General features: G+C 37.2%; 1 protein-coding gene across 2 annotated transcripts; it reads right to left on the bottom strand.

The window, feature by feature from the left end:
• Positions 1-14,333: 14,333 nt before the first annotated feature.
• Positions 14,334-20,330, bottom strand: mzt2b (mitotic spindle organizing protein 2B). 2 transcript variants are annotated; one of them, XM_084388261.1, is made up of 5 exons: positions 20,205-20,330; positions 19,664-19,864; positions 16,751-16,902; positions 16,434-16,568; positions 14,334-15,008 (listed from the first exon to the last, which is right to left on the bottom strand). In XM_084388261.1, exons 2-5 carry the CDS (start codon positions 19,846-19,848, stop codon positions 14,857-14,859), a joined length of 624 nt encoding a protein of 207 aa, XP_084244387.1. In that variant the 5' UTR covers positions 19,849-19,864; positions 20,205-20,330; the 3' UTR covers positions 14,334-14,856. The 2 variants fall into 2 exon arrangements, with proteins under 2 accessions (XP_084244387.1, XP_084244388.1); XM_084388262.1 differs by lacking the exon at positions 16,434-16,568.
• Between the last annotated feature and the right edge of the window lie 208 nt (positions 20,331-20,538).

Here is a 20,538-nt window from a genome sequence, read left to right as displayed (position 1 = left end):
CAAGTGGACGGCTCAGTCAGCGCTGAGAGGTTGACCAGGGCTGAGAGGACACACCTTGGAGAAAGACTGATAGAGGAGACTGAATGAGGACACACACAACTTAAGAGAGAGAGAGAGAGAGAGAGGAGCACCAGGCTGTCAGGTGAGGAGAGAGAAGGATGAAGAGGGAGAAGAGGAGGGGGGTTAGGGGTGTTTGAGTTTGGGGAGTGGACAACCCGGCTGGCAGGCAGGCAGGCCCATTAAAAATTCAGCAGCAGGGAACAGGCCGGGGATTCACAGTAATTAGATGACAAAACGGCAGGCTCGCTGGAGATGAGAGAGAGAAGGGTCACACACAATGCCTCCACCGCGGGGTAATTTGTAAGTGTCAATCACTACCAAGCCATGAAACGAGAGAAAAAGAGGGAGGGAGGGAGGGAAGACAAGGGAGGGAAAAAGATGCAGCGGAGGGTAAAAGGTGAGAGGAGAGATGAATACAGAGTGCAGGAGAAAAACAGGAAGCGGAAGAGAAAAATGGAAATGGCTACAGACAGAACAGGAAGTTCACTCAAAAATGAAAATGGAGGAATTTTGAATTAAAGGTCCCATTCCATGGATTATTTTTATTATTTAATAATGTTTCCAGGGGTGCCCTTATAATGTTAGTATGTTTTTTAGATCAAAAATTGTTATAATTTAGAAATAAAAGGCATATTTCCTAGCCTGATTTCATTCCCTGGTTTGAACACTCTGTTTGAAGGGGCGTGTCTGCTGTGAGACTTCAGTGTAAACGCCCTCTGCTGTGATTGGCTGACATGCTTGCATATGAAATATCCTATTTTTTACAGTCTTTGGAAATATCTGGCATTAAATGTGGAACTATCTGGAAAACTTTTACTATTACAGCTATTATACGTTTTTACTATTACAGCTATCTGGATTAACGAATCGTGAGAAGTTTTTTAAGTATTTAGATCTATTTCAATCACATAAAAGGTTGCAGTGATGAGCACTGAGCAGATGACAGTCTGTTGATCGCGTGAAAGATCTTATCATTGCAACGCAGTTTCTGCACTAATGATTTCACCAATGCAAACATGAGGCATATAAATACAGTAAGAGCTTCGTTGTGCAGTGTAACAGCGTCATTGATTTCATAACGAGTTTTGGCAAGTGTCCAGATAAACTCGCGCTGTGTGATTGATAGCTTGGGCGATTGGAAAGGGATTGTTCTTTGATCGCTTTCTGTATATTAATCACAGTTTAAGTAAGATTATTTTCATCCTACTAAGAGAAACGAACGATGTGAAGAGTGATCGCTACTTCCATATTAAATCACTACTTACCGCTTGCTGGAATATAGTTGAAATTGCCCCCTTCGTCAGTATGAAACGCTAAGAGAAGCCTGCTTGATATTATTCCAGGTTAGAAAAACAGTCCGTGGTGAAATGGACAGAGCAAACTAACAACTTCGAATTAAACTTTTGCGGTATCCGATTATAGATAAACATCAACCACGTCTGTTGACATTTCGCCATCAATACGCCTGTGTTCCTGTGGGCGGAGGTTACGGTTCTAGTGACATCACTAAAGCAGGATGTAGAGGGGTGTAGTCCAATCCAGCCGTTTTTTGTAGTCAACTTCTGTTAAATAAAATATCTCGCTTGGCATTGAACTTTGAGCTTTATAATTTTACAGATATTATTTATACTCTAACAACAACATTACACACTAACTAAAGTTTGAAACATGGGATCACATAGAACGGGACCTTTAATATTCTGGTTGCGCTTTCCATTGCAATTAAAATGAATGGTGACTATAGCTTTCAAGCTCAAACTGAATGCAAAGGCACCATATATGAGCAGTGTTGGGGATTGGGGAAAGTTACTTTTAAAAGTAATGCATTACAATATTGCGTTACTACCTAAAAGATGAACTACTTGCGTCAGTTGCTTTTTATATAAAGTAATGCGTTGATGTATTTGTTTCTCATGTAGGCTGGGCTTTCTTGTTTGTAAAATCAGGAAATGCAAATTCACGTCTGTACAGTAGAGGGCGCAACTCAAACAAAGCTTTCAGCTGTGCTGCCATTCTGGATTGAAGAAGAATAGGATGCAGGAGAAGAAAGTTCAACACTCTTACTTCAGCAATAATAAAAGAAAGAAGCACAAATGTGAGGTTTATCTAAAGTCATTTTTGCTAAGTACGATTGAATTGGATCATCGAAGGTCAGCAGCAAGACATTGGTTAATAAAGTGAGATTAAATGCATAAAGTACGGTATATTTGTGTAATTTGACATTTAATTATTGCAGGTTTGTGTAATATTCAGATTTTTTGACAGGTCATTGTTTTTATTTATTTTGAGGAATACTGAATCAGTTTTTGTGCAAGTAAACTACATTTAGTCGGGAACTATAATACCCATCATGTTCACACAGCGTACTGTGCTATCGGAATTATCATAAATACTAGTTTCCTAGTTACAAAATACGACATGAATATTAAAATTAAAAGAATATTAAAAGCGATGAGCTTGTAATCACAACTAAAGAAGTGGCATTACAGGCAGCATTACTCCCGATTTATCTCAACATGGGAACAGGAGAGGTGTCAGTCAATAAATGGGAAAACAAAGTTACTTGAGTTACTTATTTGAAAAAGTAACTCAGATATTTTGTTGTAAATAGTAATACGTTACTTGAAAAAAGTAATCTGATTACGTAATTACTTTACTTGTAATGTGTTACCCCCAGCACCTCAAATGAGAATGATAAAAGTAGTCCATACAATTTGTGGACAAATCATTCAGATCAGTTTTGTGAACTAAATCATCTGACTCATTGAAAAGATGAGGACGAATAAATAATGACAGAATATTGTTTACTGTAAACTATTCGTTAGCGTAAGTGTTATAAACTGAATACATGAATATATAAATAAATATAAATTTGTTGCACTGAAAAGAAAAAAACAGAAGCAAGAGCAGGGTAAATAAAAAGAGCGAGAGAGAAACTTTGATGCACAGAGCCTTCTGTAAACTATAAGCAAATTAGAAAACATGTCCACTATGAAAAGAAGTGGCCAGAGTCACCAATACAATAAACTTGGGGTGACTGTAATGAGGGCACCTTTAGAAATGCGTTCACAAACCGCCAAGAGGAGGCGACCGCCCTGTGATCTACAGGAGTCTCAAGGCCACCACAAGTGCGCGCTGTGATTCAGGAGAGGCCTTCAAAATTTAGTTTAGGTCAGTGCAGGGTCACGGATGGAGGCACCTCAAGCAAAACATTGAATGGTAAACCAACACAAAGCCTGTGCTTTGCTGAGGTGGTTAATATCAGACTGGAACATAGTCTGACTCCATTGCATATCCGGTTCGGAAGAAAGATTTGAGGGAAACGTGGCGACTGGTTAGAAGGAGAGTTCACAGGATCAGTGCTTCATTATTATTTGCTGGTTTTGTGCGCGAGAATGCGGAGAAGTGCGAGTCTGCGAGAGGTTTAGTGAGGGATGGTATAGGTCAGGGAGACAGGGCTGACTGACATGTTTCTCGCTGCAAAGACACGAGCTCTATTCATTCAGACTCAAAGAACAGCATCACCAGCACAATGAAGCAGGCATGTTAGCATATCTCTACTGATGCACAGTGCCTCACACCATCACACTCACACACACATTCTCAAACGTACACTGACTGTAGGGTTCTCTATTTCTGATTACACAAACATACATACAGAACACACAAAAATAATGAGTATGATGTGAAATGGGTTATTCTGTGACTTTTGTGTTCCCACAACTAAAATGGATTGAATACTAATTTATATACTAATTTAATTAATAAACCATAATTTTATTTATTGTAATGTTTTTTTCTTTCATCAGAATATCAGCTAATTTGCATGTACCAATTCATTATCATGGCATTTTAATGGGTTATAGCCTATAGAATATATATCAAATCTAATTATTTTGATTTAGAACGTTTTCACTAAGTAGTTTTTTTTTTTTTTTTTTTTGAGAAAATGCTGTTTGTTTTTGTCCATGAACTTTCTTTGTTCAACATCATTATGCTGTGACATAATGGGTTGATTTTTTCTGACATGGTTTTTGCAGGAGTGACATAATGATCAAAACACCACATGGTTCAAGTGCTTATTTCAATATGTTTACATTTAACAGCCTCATTGAGCTCTATATTCCATATCTGTTATGAGGAAAAATACCATCTTGGCACAAAGAGCAAAAATATTATAGAGATCACATCTGCTGGTTTTGTTGTTGTTGTTGTTTTTTGTTTTGTTTTTTTGCATTGACCTTCAACCTCCATTAATACCCCTAAAAAAGCATCTAAACATGTTTTTTTTTTTTTTTTTTTTTTTTTATAATGCCATGGGTCAATCAATAACACGTCTTTTTCCATTTTAATATGTCATTTAATAAGGAACGTCAAAACTGGAACAGACAAAACATTTTTTATTATATGTGAGTGTGAACAAGTATATGTGTTCCAAATCTGATTGGTTGAAATGTAGCACTTTAGGTTTAGTAGCAATGAACTATTGTGGCTAATTTAAGGATCGGATACGTGTTGACTGCTAATCTGAATCTGAATGTACTTTGGAATTGAGGTGCAAAAGTATTACATTCAAATAAAATGTTGAAACATAATCCTGAATTCTTCAGGCACAAATGGCACAACAGATACTGTATAATCTGTTTTGATTTCTGTTCTTGTCGGTGTCTGGTTATCTGTTTATTAGTTCAGTTTAGTCTTCCTCCGCCCCTGCCTGTTTGTTTCTATGGTTACATATTGATTATTTAGTTCTGTTCAGGTGTGTCTCGTCTTATCTCGTTAGCTCTTCGGTTTGTTTGTGTATTTAAGCCCCGTGTCTAGTCTTTGTCAGTTCTTAATGTTGTACTATGTTGGTTGTTCCGTTCCCGAGTCTTGTTCTTGAGTCTGAATTTGTGAAGTTTTGAGTTTCTGTAATAAAAGACTGCTGCAAGTATCCTGCTTCAACCAATATGACAATATCTCAAAAGATATTTTTCAAATATCTCTATTTCGCTATTCATATATCCCACGCAATGTTTTCGATTTACACCTCAGTTTGCATAGACCGCACTACATGCATCATCACTGTTCAATAAGCTCAGAGGTAATGAGTACACATTGGATAAATTAAAGTGAATACAGATTTAAAATCAGAAACATGCCCTGAAAATATAATTAGGACAGGAATAGACTTACACTCTCACCTAGTTAATGAATTAAAGTCTTTTAATACAGGGTCTCCAAACACCTTTTCACTTTTTTAATTACAGAGTGATTGAATTCCTACTTTTCCACCTTGTTTATAAGCTCCTTATAATCAGTAGCTTGTGAACCCATTGTTCTATTTATTTTATTGTTTTATGTTCTTTTAATTGTATATTGAATGAGTTACAGAATTAGTTCATTTGAAAGATAAAACAGACAGACAGACACACAGACAGGTCTAGAAATGCCAAGGTCACAGGTTTGATTCTTAGAAAATCCTCATACACATTTTATAAAATATAAGAAATGTGAGCATAGATTGTGTGAAATGAATAAAGACAATGAAATCTCTGCTACCTCAAACAAATTCATGCATTTTTTTGAAAGGAAAATGTTTCAATATGGATAATCGCTGAGAATCGTAACACAAAGTTGCTTAGTCTTTTATGTCCTTGACGTATGGTATTTGAAAGGATCTGAATGCAACAAACTGGACTTGAATACAGACTGTCAGTTCTCTTTGTTCTGATTTAGCTGAGAAACACAGGTCAAACCAAACCACCTCTTTCACAGGAGAAGAACTGATCAACATTATGGGCTGCAGAGAACAAAATAGAATGTCAAAGAGTTGTTTCATTGCTGTTCATTTATACGTAAGAACCTTGACAGGGTGATCAGGACCTCGGCACAAAATAAAGGGGTCTTTTATTACCCTGATTTGCAATAATGTCCAGCTGAATGCTCATTATCCCACTTATTGAACTGCTATTTGCCAAACAAAGAAAGAAATGGACATGAATGGACATATTATTTAGTCATAAAGAGAATAAAAAGAGATCTGCAACTAGCACAAAAATCAGTTACCTGGGCCGAGTTGCAATGACAGTTGCTGCTATTGACTATTGATCAGAATCCTGTATTCCCGACAGCTGGATAGTAAAAATTCAATTTTACATTTTAAAATGATACTCTGAAAGCAGCTGCAACAAGTAGACCAACATAAGCACATTTAGACTGTGAGCATTATATTAGACAATTGTCCATTAAGAAGTCTTTAAGAAGTGACAGTGTGTGAGTGTGAAGAAATTTAATCTTTAAATCACTGTTTATTTAAAACAGTGTAAATGCATTTTACTCAATCACAGCTTTGTGGTCTTGGTGAAACCTTTAATTATATGTTGATTGTCATTCTGAACAGTTCTTTTACAACTATAATGCATGCAGCTTATGAACGTCTATTAGAGACTATACATATTCATAAAAATACATTTGTCACTTAGGCTTCAGGACAAACTTGTAAAGATGATTAAAAATGATGAAAACGGGCACAACTCCGATTGTATTCGTCTGAAAGAAGAAAGTCATATAAGGATGGCTTGTGGGTGAGTAAATCATGGGGTAATTTTTATTTTAAAGTGAACTACTCCTTTAATATTAATATTATACTGTTTTGGACATTTGCTAATAATCAGAAATATTACTTGAGGACCAAATCAGCTTATTACAATGATTTCTGGAGGATCATGTGACACTAAAGACTGGAGTAAAGATGCCATCACAGGAATAATATACCATTTTAAATAGAAAACAGCTATTTTAAATGGAATATTACACAATATTACTTCTTTTACTGTATTTCTGAGAAACAATTACCAGTTAAAGAGCCTAAGATATTAATTTCCTCTTACATTCATTTTTACCAAAAATCCTAAAAATATATATGCATCAACTGGTGAAAAGTGATTTCACCAAGTGCATGTGTCTGGATCAACATCTTTGTTGATCCTGGAACAACATTCCAATCAACCAATCAGATTTGAGGTACAAGTTTACAGTTTATGTCTAGTTTAGGCTTACAACAAGGGTTAGGCGCTTCTGCATCAGTGTTATTCATTTCTCTCTGATTTTAGGGCTAAATTATGAGTAGGGTTTGGTTTAGGGGTAGGGATAGGGTTAGGACAGGAATGTTGTCTTACTTGGCAAAATCACGGGGTCCTGCATGAACTACCCACATACATATGCGAGCGTGTAAAGGAGAGAAAGAGAGTGTTAATTGAATGTAATTGTTTAATCTCGATGACTGTAAGATTGTGTCTGTCCACTCATTGACTCTGACATCCACTCTAACTCTAGAATTGGAAGCATATTGGATTTCACTAAGTGTGAAGTGATCTGCTAACCTCTGGATCTACTTTACAAGAAGACAATGGAAATGCTTCTCATTTACCCGCTTCTCACCTGCTCTTAGACGTGATTCAGCCATCATGAGACTGGATAAATACTGATATATAAACATAAGAAATGGGACCGGAGTCTTTTAAATAAAAAACTGCTGACACAGTGTCAAGCTACATAAAAAGGAAGAAGGGAGGACGTTGATGGAGAAAGGAGGAAAAGGGAGGACCAAATAAGAAGAGGGAAAGCTAGATGGAGGGAGACCGGCTACACTAACTGTCGAGGCAGTTAATATAAGGTTTTGGAGATAAGGCCTCGCAGACAAACATTGACAAAATCAGGCGTTTCGCTGCAAAGCCGGAGCTGTCAGTCAAACTGAGAGACAGGCCAACAATCAGCACTCGCATTCCGATAAGCACGGCAGAGAGCGTGTGCAGAAACTGCATCTACAGGCGCACAGTAATGGAGAGGGGGAGTGGAAGGAGAGGAGAAACAGGAGGAGAGAAAGAGCTAGTATGCTCAGGGTAGTACAACAAAAAAGAAAACGGGGAGAAAACCATGATTAAATTAAAGGAAATCGTGTGTCATACTAAAAAAAGTGAACAGTTTATGACAGATGTTTCTCGCAGTGGCTCCGAGACACCTGAATACCTTCATAGGTTTGAATCAAAAGCTGACGGAAGATTGAAAGCATGCGTGTGTGTGTGTGTGTGTGTATTAAATTCAGGCCTCTCGTCATACCCATCCGTGCCTCCTCACACAGAGGGGGAGGGTGAAGGAAGGGAGCGAGAGAAAGGTGTGAGATCAGACTAGTAAAAATAGCACTTCCTCTCTCGGCCTCAACACCTGGGGAAATGCCAGAAGGTGGATGAGGGTGAGACGGACGGAGCGGGAAAACACATTGAGAGACAAAACAGAGCAGCATTAAGATTTCAAGAGGCTGGTTTCTAATTGTTTGCACTCAGCAAGTTTGATTACGACTAGAAAAAACTGTCAATCATGGGGATTTTTCAGTGCAGGACTTTTTCTGCAGGTTACATCAATAGGTGGTAAGTCATTTGAATCATTCACTGAAACGATTTGCTCAAAAACACTGATTCATTCAGGAATTGAACTTGTGACTAGAATCTAAACTGAATCATTCACTCAATCGAATCGAATGGTTAAAAAACATGAACTAAAAAACATGATTCATTCAAGAACTAAACAATTGACTTGCAGAATTCAAAATAGAATACTAGCATACTACTCGTACTATTTCTGCCATGTGTTTGCTCTTTCCAAAATCGCATACTCTCTGATTATGTACTTCTGAATAATTAATTTGCAACCAAAAAATACGTTGAATACGTGTAATATGAACGTAAATCGAACGTACCACATTTGTCATGTGACCTGCCAGCATCAGTTGCGTCGCTTCACTGCCATTCACAAATCCTCTCCAGTGGCCTCATGGGATAGTAAAGTGTCCACTGGATATGCACTTCAGAATCCCGCTGGAAGTAGTATGACATCCAGGTGGGCTTCTTTTTGCCTACAATTTTATGAATAGCCTTCTGTAAATTATGACATACTACTCTTTTCACATAGCATACTGTTTTTCTTCTATAGGCATATTTGGATGCAGCCACACCATCATTGAATCATTCACTCGACCGAATTGATTTGCTACAAAGAAAACACTACTTAAAACAGGCAACGAAATTAGAAATATTGTTTTTTAAATAAAAAAGTTAGTCTATTAACTTCTTGTTTATTAAACTTAAAAAAAAAACTCTTGCACACAATCTGCTGTTGGCAGGAATATTAAATATAATCTAATTATATGCAACGTTGAATGAACCGCACAATAAAGTGATTTCGTCAATTAATGCATTAATGGGTTCAAGTCTATCATTTTTTGCACAGTTCTGATTTGTTAAAATGTCAAATCATTATCCAACACAACTATGATCTGTTGCAAATAGAGCTGGAAAGAACATGTTAGGGTACTGTGTAAATAACACACTGTGTTAGATGAGCAGATCTATTCACCAGAGTCATTTCTGGAGAACACATGGAGTATTTTTGATTAGTTTGTGTGCTCTGAGATACAGCGAGCACAATATTGTTTTGTAGTATTCCGACTGTGTAAATGGAGTCTTGTACAGTAAATATGTTTGTTCGACGAGGATGTCAGCTGGATATTGAAATGGACGGCTAGTTTAATTTTCCTTATCCTGTGTGTGGCTATAGACATACGTTTCATTGTTGCTGGTTCACACCTGGATATTGTCAAGTGTCATGTGATTAGTTTCCTCTCTTGCTAATTTTAAGAGGTTGAAGAAAGCACTAATATTTTATGTGTACAGTTATGTGACAGGAAACTAATATATATATATATTTAAAGGATATTTGTTTTATAATTAGCTGCACTGTTTGTCGTTGGAGTTCAATTATTATCAAGGTTAAGTTTTAAGGATGTATAATATATGATATATTTGAAGTGATATCGGCTCTCAGAATAAATGATCATCATCACCACTATGGAAGCATACAGTGCCATGAATAAACATGCAAATAAATGAATGAAAATTATCATAAATCTGCCCTGCTAATGACTAAGGTTAAGTCAAATTCTCAGAAATAGAAACAAACAGTCACGAAAACAAATATGTTCACAGCAGTGGGAGCGTGCTGGCTTACAAGCCCTTCCCGCTCCACGCTGCCAAAGATGTTCGCACATAGAAGCATGATGCCACAGGCAGGGCATATGTGGGGGGTGGGCGGTGGGGGGGTGTACCAACAATCTCAGCATCTGAAGCACTGAAGTGGCAGTAGAGACACACTGCCCCCTATTGGCGATCTGGAAATGCAAGTAACCACCCAAACAAGATGCAGTTCGAGTTGAACTCTTTTAGGCAGTTTTCTTTTGGGAGACTTTATTTGTCGTGCAATTTGATCTTTAAAACTTTGCAGACCTTTTACATTCACAATAAGCTATATTACACACGGCATGAAAGGTAATATCTGAAAAAGCATAATAGCGGCCCTTTAACGTGTTGTTTTGTTTTTCTCTTCAAGTGTGCGCAAGCATATTTGGCAATAAATCTCATTCTGGGTTAAATATGGTATACATTTATTTACCCCATAGACGTCCACTGTTACAAACTGAGGTAAATTATGTTCTACTTTCTTTTTTGATTTTAGCAGATGTGGAGATCTCAGTTCACGTTTAACCCAGAATATGCACTCGGTCATTCTTTCCGCACTGAAAAAAGTTTTACCCCTCAATAACTATATCGTCAAAATGATACTTCAAATTCAATTCTGTCATATCAGTAGCCTAATAAAAGTTGGTTGCCTCTTAATGCCGCTATGTTACGATCACATGACCAACTGTTTCCTGCTGCTTGACCAAGTTAGGTTTGATTTAAATAGCATTCCAGTACTCAGAGCACTTTAAAAAGTACATCTAAACAAAGCAGACTAAACAATATAACGACAAACACAACACTGTATTTTGTTTTCAGGAATGGAAGCGGAACTCTACGGAAGGGAAGAACGGCACTCTTCAAAATAAAGGTTCATTTTAGCATCTATGGTTCCATGAAGAACCTTTTCCATCAATGGAAACTTTCCATTACACAAAATGTTCTTTATAGTGGAAAAAAGGTTTTCTTTACACTACACTCTACAAAAAATAAAGGTCCCAAACAGGGGTTTTCTCAGCAATGCCATAGAAGACATTTATTTGGTTTGCCAAAGAACCTTTCAGTGAACAGTTCTTAAAAGAACCATTTTTATTCTTAATGTATAGAACATTAATCTGAAGAACCTTTTTTCCATTATAAAGAACCTTTTGTGGAATGGAAAGGCTGGGTGTAAAAGGTTCTTCATTGACCATAGATGCCAATAAAGAACCTTTATTTTCATAGTGTGAGAAAAAAAATATTTTAAGAAATGCTTACTGAAAGGTTCTTTGGGGAAGCAAAAATAGTGGTTCTACGGCAGTGGTTCTTTTGTGTGCAACTTGAAAGCTTGCACAATGCAAGGAGCACAATGTGGGGTTACAAAATAAGAAAGTTAATCTACCTGTAGTAGAAATGTGGCACACGTCTCCTTCCATACAGAGACACAAACACACACATATTTGGGGAGAGTGAGTGTGTGTGAGCACGTAAAGGGTTAAAGAGGGTTCCTGCTGTGCTCTCTGCTTCTGTGTCTCGGCCCATTACACTTGCCGGAGTACAGCAATATGCCGCCATCAATTACAGCCTGGCTGCACTGCCATCAATACAGAGAGCAGGAGAGCAGCGGCACAGCCACATAAACACGACAAACGGCCACATTAAAACCTCTAGCTCACCTCTTTCACCCTCTCTCTCTTCCTTCCCAGCTCACACACACACCTATTTTCTTTAGCTCAAGCCCCTCAAGCGCTTTTCTTTTTTTGTTTTCTCCACAAGTGTATGTCTTTGTCCTCATCCCTCTCAGTCTGGCAAACAAAAGCTTTTCTTTTCTATTCCCCTCGTGAGCAGTGTTCTGTTTTTTACTTATGGCCCATACCCTTCAAAAGTCCAGCGATACCATCATTGGATTGGCGTACCATAAAACCCTCTTGTCTGGCAATAACATCCGCTCCAACCAACTCGTCACGGTCTGCTCACTGCATACACATACACACAGAGATCAATACATACTCGGATCAATACAAGAGGGGGGTGGGGGGGAGATATTACTAATAGCACAAAAATCACAAAAATGATAGTCAACGAACCCAACTTTCTGCCATTAAAATGGCAAGTGAAAACCCAACTAATCTTTCGGATACAGACACTTTCACAAGTGACAAATAAAGAATAAGAAAACTGTTGAAAGACTTACCTACACATCCTTGTGCAGTGAGATGTGTCCTTATGGCCATATTTGTGCCATCTGAAAGAATTCACTTTCATACACTGACCTTGAAAGAGAAAAGACTGTCTGTCTGGCATTCATAAATGAAAAGTAGAGCATATACAAGTGACTGTGTTCATCTGTCAGAGCTTTGTTGGGTCATATACGTGCATGTATAGATAGCAGTTTGTCTCTCCAATGGAAACGTCTGGAAAAGTTTTGTTACTTTGAACTGTTAGCCTAAATTGCTTTGCGTTGAGGTCGGGTCAAACTGGTTTGAAAATGTATTATTTACTTTTATATTTAAAATCCTTAAACAGTGCTATTGGAATTATATCATATAATAATTGCACTGGATGAACTGAAATTCCTGTAGGTTTTTTTTTTTTTTTTTTACTATCCTTTAAAAGTTTGGGGTTGCGGATTTCTTTTACATTTTCTCCGAATTTATTTGAAGAAAAATACAGAAATAAACCCAGTAATATTCTGAAATTAAAATGTATCTATTAATGTGATGTTAAAGCAGAATACTCCCGTCTTTAGTGTCACATGATACTTCAGAAATCATTCTAATATGCTTATTTGTTACTCAAGAAACATTTCTTATTATTATCAATGTAGAAACCAGTTGTGCTGCTTAATCTTTTTGTGGAAACCATGAAGATTTTATCCGTATTCTTTGATGAATAAAAAGTTAAAAAGAACAGCATTTATTTGAAATAGATTTGGTTTTGTAACAAAGTCCATTTTAAGTCCTTGCTGCTAATTTCTTTTTCTTTCTTTCTTAAATCGGGCCCAAAAACTTTTGAATGGTTGATTGTAACGTGGTTTTGCCAGTTAAAAAGTCCTTAGAACTGATATCAAATGATGAAAAAAACAAACAAAAAAACTTGACATCCGAGGCCCAGTTTGCCTGGCTCAGACTACAGGAGTTTTTAAATCTTAACCGAATGTGAAATCTGGTTGCATCACGCACATAGGAGAATCTTAACAGATTTTCTTCTTTAAAATTTCAAATCTATACACACTAAGATATTCTTAAGATTACTGCAGATATAGTGCTACTACGGTTACTACACAGATGTTGTTTTTCAAGACACTGTCAGGTTGTCCTTAAAACGGAGAGAGAGAGAGCGAGAGAGAGATTAAGCGTGTGTGAATTACCTGAGTCTCTGTGTATCTCAACAGTGTTCGGTAACAGCGTTTCTGCTAAAAGCGAAACTACTTTTATCTGCTTCAATGACAGCACCGTTGTTACCTCGCTAGTGAGAAATGTCATGTAGCTTTTAAGCTGCTAAATTATTTTACTGATAAAATCGTCAGAGCAGCGCTGACAACACCACAGTGTGTATCCATACTGTATGAGTGCGCGCGTTTGAGTGGGAGAGAGAGCGGGAGAAAAAGAGTATGCTTTGTATACTAAAATATAATTTTATGGCAAAAAAAAAAACGTTTTTTTAATCTTGTTTACTAAGTTATATTTTTTTGCTTGATCAGTGTCTGGTTTTTTTTTTTTGCTGTTGTAGGCTGCAAGGACCTTTGAAGCTGGAAATGGCTGAAATCATTTGGCGAAGTGATATGGACATGCAATGCGGTCAAACATGCCTGGAACTACTTGTTCACTTAGAAACTAAAAATGTTCATATGCCTGCAGCTCATTACTTAAGAGGTCTTTCCTTGGCTTACACATGCCATCAAGTGTGATTACACTTTAAAGAAGTTCAGTGTACAAACACACAAGTGCTTGCATTGACCCCGGCCTTTCCAGCTTATATAGAGAAAGCCAGGGAATCAAATAAACTCATTCAACATAGAATATGAAGTTCAGGTCAGAATGAATGAAGACAGCAGTCATAGTTCCTACAGTCAACATAACTGCATAATTAAAGTGCTTATGTGTCATTTTTCAACAAGAAATGAAACAGTGAGTCTTTCTCAAAATTGATCAGACTCTCTTATTTTGCTTTATAATAGATTGATGCATAGTATACTAACACTGCTACATCACGTACAGAATTAAAGTGAAAAATAAAATAATTGTTTTATATTTTTACTCAAAAATGCAGAGATGTACTTGGAAAATATTGGATAAAAGAAAAATAAATAATGTAAAAAACAGCACATTTCACAAATGAAAATAATAGAAAATAATGACTAACTTCCATCGCATCACAGTCTATCAAGACATTTAAAGTGTCTTACACAAGAACAACTTAAAACAGATCTGGTTCACAGCAGCCTCAAAGCTACTGAATTTCAGAAGAGGAAGGTTTAAAGATGGAAAAAGATTTTCTTTGTTTTTCTCAAATTGTCTTGGTGTGAAAGTGTAAGCTAAACTGGCATACAAAATTCCATACAAGTGCTTCAGCTACAGTATCCCTGGGCGAGATGCAAATTTGATGCAAAGCAAGTGTTTTTCAGACAACACAAAAGACATCCCAATGAGGAGATGGTTTACAGTTGAAAAGTTTCTGCCAATCGTACAGGAACCTTCTTCAACAGAACATAGGAGTGTAATTCAAGCAAGTTTAGTATGTGTTGTTTAATCGGTGAAGAACTTCAGTTGGAGGTGAGCTGAGAAGACGAGCTGCTGCTGCCAGAGCTCTTGGCGCTCTTCTGCCCCCTGGTGGCACTGACCTGCCGTGGCACTCGCTGGCTAGAACCGTCTCTCGCTGATTTCTCCCCTTGCCCTGAACTTGTTTTACTGCGCACTGCACAAATACACACAGAAGAAAAGCATGTTAATATGATTAAAACACATTCATGTGACACGCTCTATCATTTTGAGTCAGAAGTCGCACCAAAACCTTTGTGGAGGAACACTATCATAAAACATGAATTTAGACTCTTGTTAATTTGAAAGACTTCTTTATCGCATGGAGCGCATGTGAACCCATCATCATTTCTACATTAACTATTAGTTTTAGAGTGCAACAGTGCCAACCCATTTTTTGGGTTCTGGAAGTATTTTTTCCATAGGGATTTCAACAAAAAAAGTATTAATTAAAGAGACATAAGCCATGATCCAAACCAACCAGATGAATCACATTGCAAACTTTGATTGGACGCAAAACCGTATTTGAAAATCAGACAAAAAGTTACAGGTTTGTGTACTTAAAAGCTTTAATAAGGTAGAGAACTATAATCCAATGAAGCATTGTGAACAATCAAATAAAAAAAAAAGATGGATCTATATAAAACTATTTATTTAAAGAGGTTGATTATGTATATAGAAACAACTTATTTTACAATTATTGCAAAACAAAAACACATTTTTAAGTAGTTTGAGAGCGTAAAGAGACTTTGCCTTGTCCCAAACGGCAAACTTCATGTGCACAGATCATTAGGTATGGAAACAATTAGAGAATAGCATATCTCTAAAATATTTTATAAAATCAGTATATTTTAACCTGATATTGATGTCTTAATTATTTAACATATTTAAAAAGCACAATTTAAACAAGAAAAAAATATAATTACATAATTAGAGAGTGTTGAGACTTTTTGTTTATTATTTAGTGCATAAATGTGTGTATTTCTGGGTCAAAATGACTCAAAATGATAGAGCAGGTCACATGTTAGGGTATAAAGGACATTAAAATGATTTGGAAAATCAGGCGACACCTATCCAAGATGGTTTACAGTTGCAATGAGGTTAGATATTAGTGATGAATTTGAAAAATGTACAAACACCACCCGTTTATGAAGTTGACAGTCACATGCATGCTTTTCAAAGTTGGTGGCAGACAATTTTGCAGGATGCTGGTTTACTAGTGCATTACAGTGTCACATTCGACACACGCCATTAACAGACATTCATTTACCATGAGAACCAGAGGACTTTATAGCCAGATGAGAGTCACAGAGTCCATGAGACACATGAAAGAAGCCGATCTGGGGCATTTCACCCCCATATTCGGAGCATCGAGCCCGCAAATCACAGGCACAATCGGCGAGGCATGAGAATGAGAACAGATATACGGCACTATGAAGCTGAGGCAGGAATTAGTTATGTCAGCATGAGAAATGTGCTGCAATAGTTCATGGGAGTGAAGAGAAGACCTTGAACTCGCAAACATCGGAATTAAAAAAAAAAGGATGAAGGTTCCAAGCTAAAAGACAGAGAGAAGAAAAACCTTGAGAGATAGGAGCGCTCGTGTCACCACTGCTGTAGACCACTATCTTAGCCCCTCCCCTAGGTGGGCGGGACACCGGTGCAGAGGGAGGGGCTGCAGTTTTAGAGCTTTTTCCTGAGACCACACTTTCTTCTTCTAAAGGAAGTCACACAGATTCAATTAAACAATGCTAGCACAAAACACGGAGAAAGTGATCAAAGGACAAAGTCGGAGTTTAAAGCTACTACCAGAACAGCAGAGATGTTGTTTTGTGTTGGACATCACCTATTTACCAGCTCATGTAATACTGTGGCACATTATGCTTTGGTACCACTCACCTCTAGACTCTGAAGGTGCAGCGGTGGTGTGGGACGCTGTGGATGTGTCACCGGTGGACGCTTCAGAGACCTTCTGCCCCGCGCACATGGTCTTTAGGGTCTGAAAGACTGCCAGAGGAGCAACGTTCATCTTCAGCAGGTCCACTATGATCCTGTAGTAGAGCGAGAAGAGTTCGTTTAGAATCTCGAGACACATTAACTGACAAAAAGTGCAAACTCAGTAAAAGAGGTTACGTGTCTCAGAGATTTTATTACAGATGCAAAGACCCGGTTTCACAGACATTGCTTTGATTAGGCCTTAGTTTAATTAGGGCATTTAAGTAGAATTTATAAACGTGCCTTAGAAAAAAGCATTACTGGTGTGCATCTTGAGAAGAATGGCACTGAGATATTTTAAAGGGTTAGTTCACCCAAAAATGAAAATTATGTCATTAATGACTCACCCTCATGTTGTTCCAACCCCGTAAGACCTTCGTTCATCTTCGGAACACAGTTTAAGATATTTTAGATTTAGTCCGAGAGCTTTCTGTTCCTCCATTGAAAGTCAATGGACGGCATACTGTTCACGTCCAGAAAGGCAATACAGACATCATCAAAGTAGTCCATGTGACATCAGTGGCTCGATCTTAAGTTTATCAAGCGACGAGAATACTTTTTGTGCGCAAAAAGTAAACAAAAATAACGACTTTATTCCACTATTCATTTCCTTCTCTCTAGGTCTCGAGCTATTTCACGTAGTGTAACTGCGTAGCGCGTCTGTGTTGAACGTCACACGTAGGCTCACTATTGGCCGACGCTGGTCATGTGTGAGCCACTGATGTCACATGGACTACTTTGATGATGTCTGTATTGCCTTTCTGGACGTGAACAGTATGCCGTCCATTGACTTTCAATGGAGGAACAGAAAGCTCTCGGACTAAATCTAAAATATCTTAAACTGTGTTCCGAAGATGAACGGAGGTCTTACGGGGTTGGAACGACATGAGGGTGAGTCATTATCATTAATGACATAATTTTCATTTTTGGGTGAACTAACCCTTTAAGATATGTCACTGCAAGTTTCTTTCAGTTAAAACAGCTTAAACATGTATTTTAGTCTGGGACTATTTAAGCCTTGTCTGTGAAACCGGGGGATAATGTTCATATTGTTTTTATGGAAGTGGCATCAGCAATGGAAATATGGAATTAAAGGTGACAGTGTTCAATAAATTAATATTTCAATTAACTAACAATTCGACATGGTCTTAAAGTTCATTAGGTAGTTCATAATTGCCAATTACAATTCACACTAGTGTTATTTTAGTATAATTTAAACAGTATTGTAGTTTTATTAATATCTTGAATTTGTAATTCTTTTTATAGTTTTCATTTTAGTTAAAGGTTTATTAATTTTGTTGTGCGTTTCGGGTTTTTGTAATATGTCTATATAGTTTTTATTCATTTTTATTTCAGTTTTAGTTATTTTAGTACATCAAGTTAAATTAAATAAATGAGAAATGTTGCCTTGGAAAGTAAACTAGCAAAAAATTTTATTTTAAGTAATGAAAATGTTTTTAATGGTTTCAGTTTTAGTTAACTATAATAACCCTGCTTTGCACATGGCTCACCAAATCCAAGCTTAAAAATACGGAATTATTTTCATGAACCGGTTCTTTCAAAGAACGTACATGAAAGAGAAAGTTTTTGTTTGAGTCGGTGAGCTGTTAACCCGGCTCAATTTGAGTCAGACACAAAAAAAAAAAAAAAAAATTCAGTCGATTTTGAGATTTTGGACTATTTTGCTGGCATAACTTTTCCTCTTTCGGTTTAGTGTAAAGAAAACATCCAAAATACACAATTAAGTGTTTGTTTTATTAAATTTTAACTATTTGCATCAGTAGATTTTAACTAGAATATATATCTTTTACGGTCGTTTTCTCTCCTACGCGGAGCCAGAAATCTCCACTTCAGTTGCACTTACGCCAATTTTACAGTTTTATTCTTAGCTATTTTCTGAAGGTTTTTACAGAAGTTTGTTCATGTATCATTTGCCCGATTTATCTTACTTTTTTTCTGGCTGTTGACAGTATTTTCTGATTTATGGTGTGATAAAAAGAGATATTCAAAATCCCCTCAGTAAAAACATTTAACTTTAATATGTCACCAAAACAAAATAATAATTTTGAACCTGGCTTTATCCAATGTTTAGATTTCTGGTCAGGTAAACTGCTTAGACTAGTCTTAAAAGTTAGTCATCTCATTTTTTTTCTTCAAGACAAGTTAAAAGGTAGATCTGTCTAATTTCAATGGGAAATGTAAGGCTGATTATCTCTTATTTAACTGCTAGTTGGTCAAACTATTTCTTAAGACACAGTCTTAACATGGCTAAGTTTATGCAACTGGCCGCTGGAAGTGTATGCAAATTAGAGCATATTTAAACAACATTTTCAAAAACAATAGTCTTCATTTACTGTCATTCATCAACTATCATCTATTTTTATCTTATTCACCTGTAGTGTCTTGCTTTGAAGGGATCCCAGACAGCAACATAGTGTTGGCCCACATCTGGTACACGTGGATTCCACCACACGGCCCGGATGTGGGCCGACACTATGTTGCTGTCTGTGATAGTTCACCCAAAAATGAAAATTTGAAGATATTTTGAAGAATGTTGGTAACCAAACAGTCGTGGGGCACCATTGACTTCCATAGTATTTTCCCCCCAATACTGTGGAAGTCAATGGTGCCCCACGACTGTTTGGTTACAAACATTCTTCAAAATATCTTCCTTTGTGTTTGGCAGAAGAAGACAAAAATGTATACAGGTTTGGAACAACTTGAGGGTGAGTAAATGATGACAGAATTTTCATTTTTGGGTGAACTATCCCTTAAAGAACCCTATTGGCACTATCCGTTTGATTTTGTGTGACTCACTTAAACACCTCTTGATCAATGACTATCCCAGCAGCCTGAGTGAGCTCGAACAGCTCAGTCTCCTCCGCATTTAAGACCTTTTTCTTCTTGATGCTGTATTTCTGGACATTCCCGCTGACGGTGACGCTCAGAGAGGGGGAATCCGGGGCTGTGGGCATCGTCCCGGGCTGTGCTGACTGTGACATATGCACCACCTAAACACTATAAAAACACATGAAACCACAAAACAAACGCGCATTCCTCTGTAAATTCTGCTGAAAACACTATTCTCCTCTCGTGAAATGTATTTAACGCCAAACGTGACGTGGGGTGTCTTGCCTTGGTAAATTACCTTTGAATAATAATACATTATTATAAATGTTGCACAAAAACAAACAAGCTTTATACATAAAGTGATTGTGCACGTATAACAGCCTAGTTGCCACATTAATTACATACTGAATTCGATCATTACATATTCCTGTTCCCTTCCTGTTTATATTATACACAGAAATGTTGTTAAGGTTTTAAATCAGACGTTAAAGTATAATATAATACTCACAGTGTACTAGTGAAATGCCCGCGTCCTTCTTCCGGTATTTTTTCTTGCTTGATAACCCCAACCAGCATGTGCTGCCACCGTCAGGTCTGGAGACGGTGTTGGCGGTTGTCTTCCTCCAGGGGGCGCTTGGTGGGTCAGAAAGCTAATTTCCCCCATTGAGCATTCATTCGAAATTTTAACCTGTGTAGTAGGACGAATAATTGTTTAAATAATTTAATTTAATTTAGAAAACCATAACATAAAAGATAGGATTACAAAAAAGTACAAAATTAAGTGATAATAAAGGACTGTGATAGGTCAACAGCACGGAGGTGGCATTTGGTGATAATTGAGA

Source organism: Rutilus rutilus (genome assembly GCF_951802725.1).
Source record: "Rutilus rutilus genome assembly, chromosome: 18".
Classification (NCBI taxonomy): Eukaryota; Metazoa; Chordata; class Actinopteri; order Cypriniformes; family Leuciscidae; genus Rutilus; species Rutilus rutilus.
This window is presented reverse-complemented; position numbering and strand designations above follow the sequence as displayed.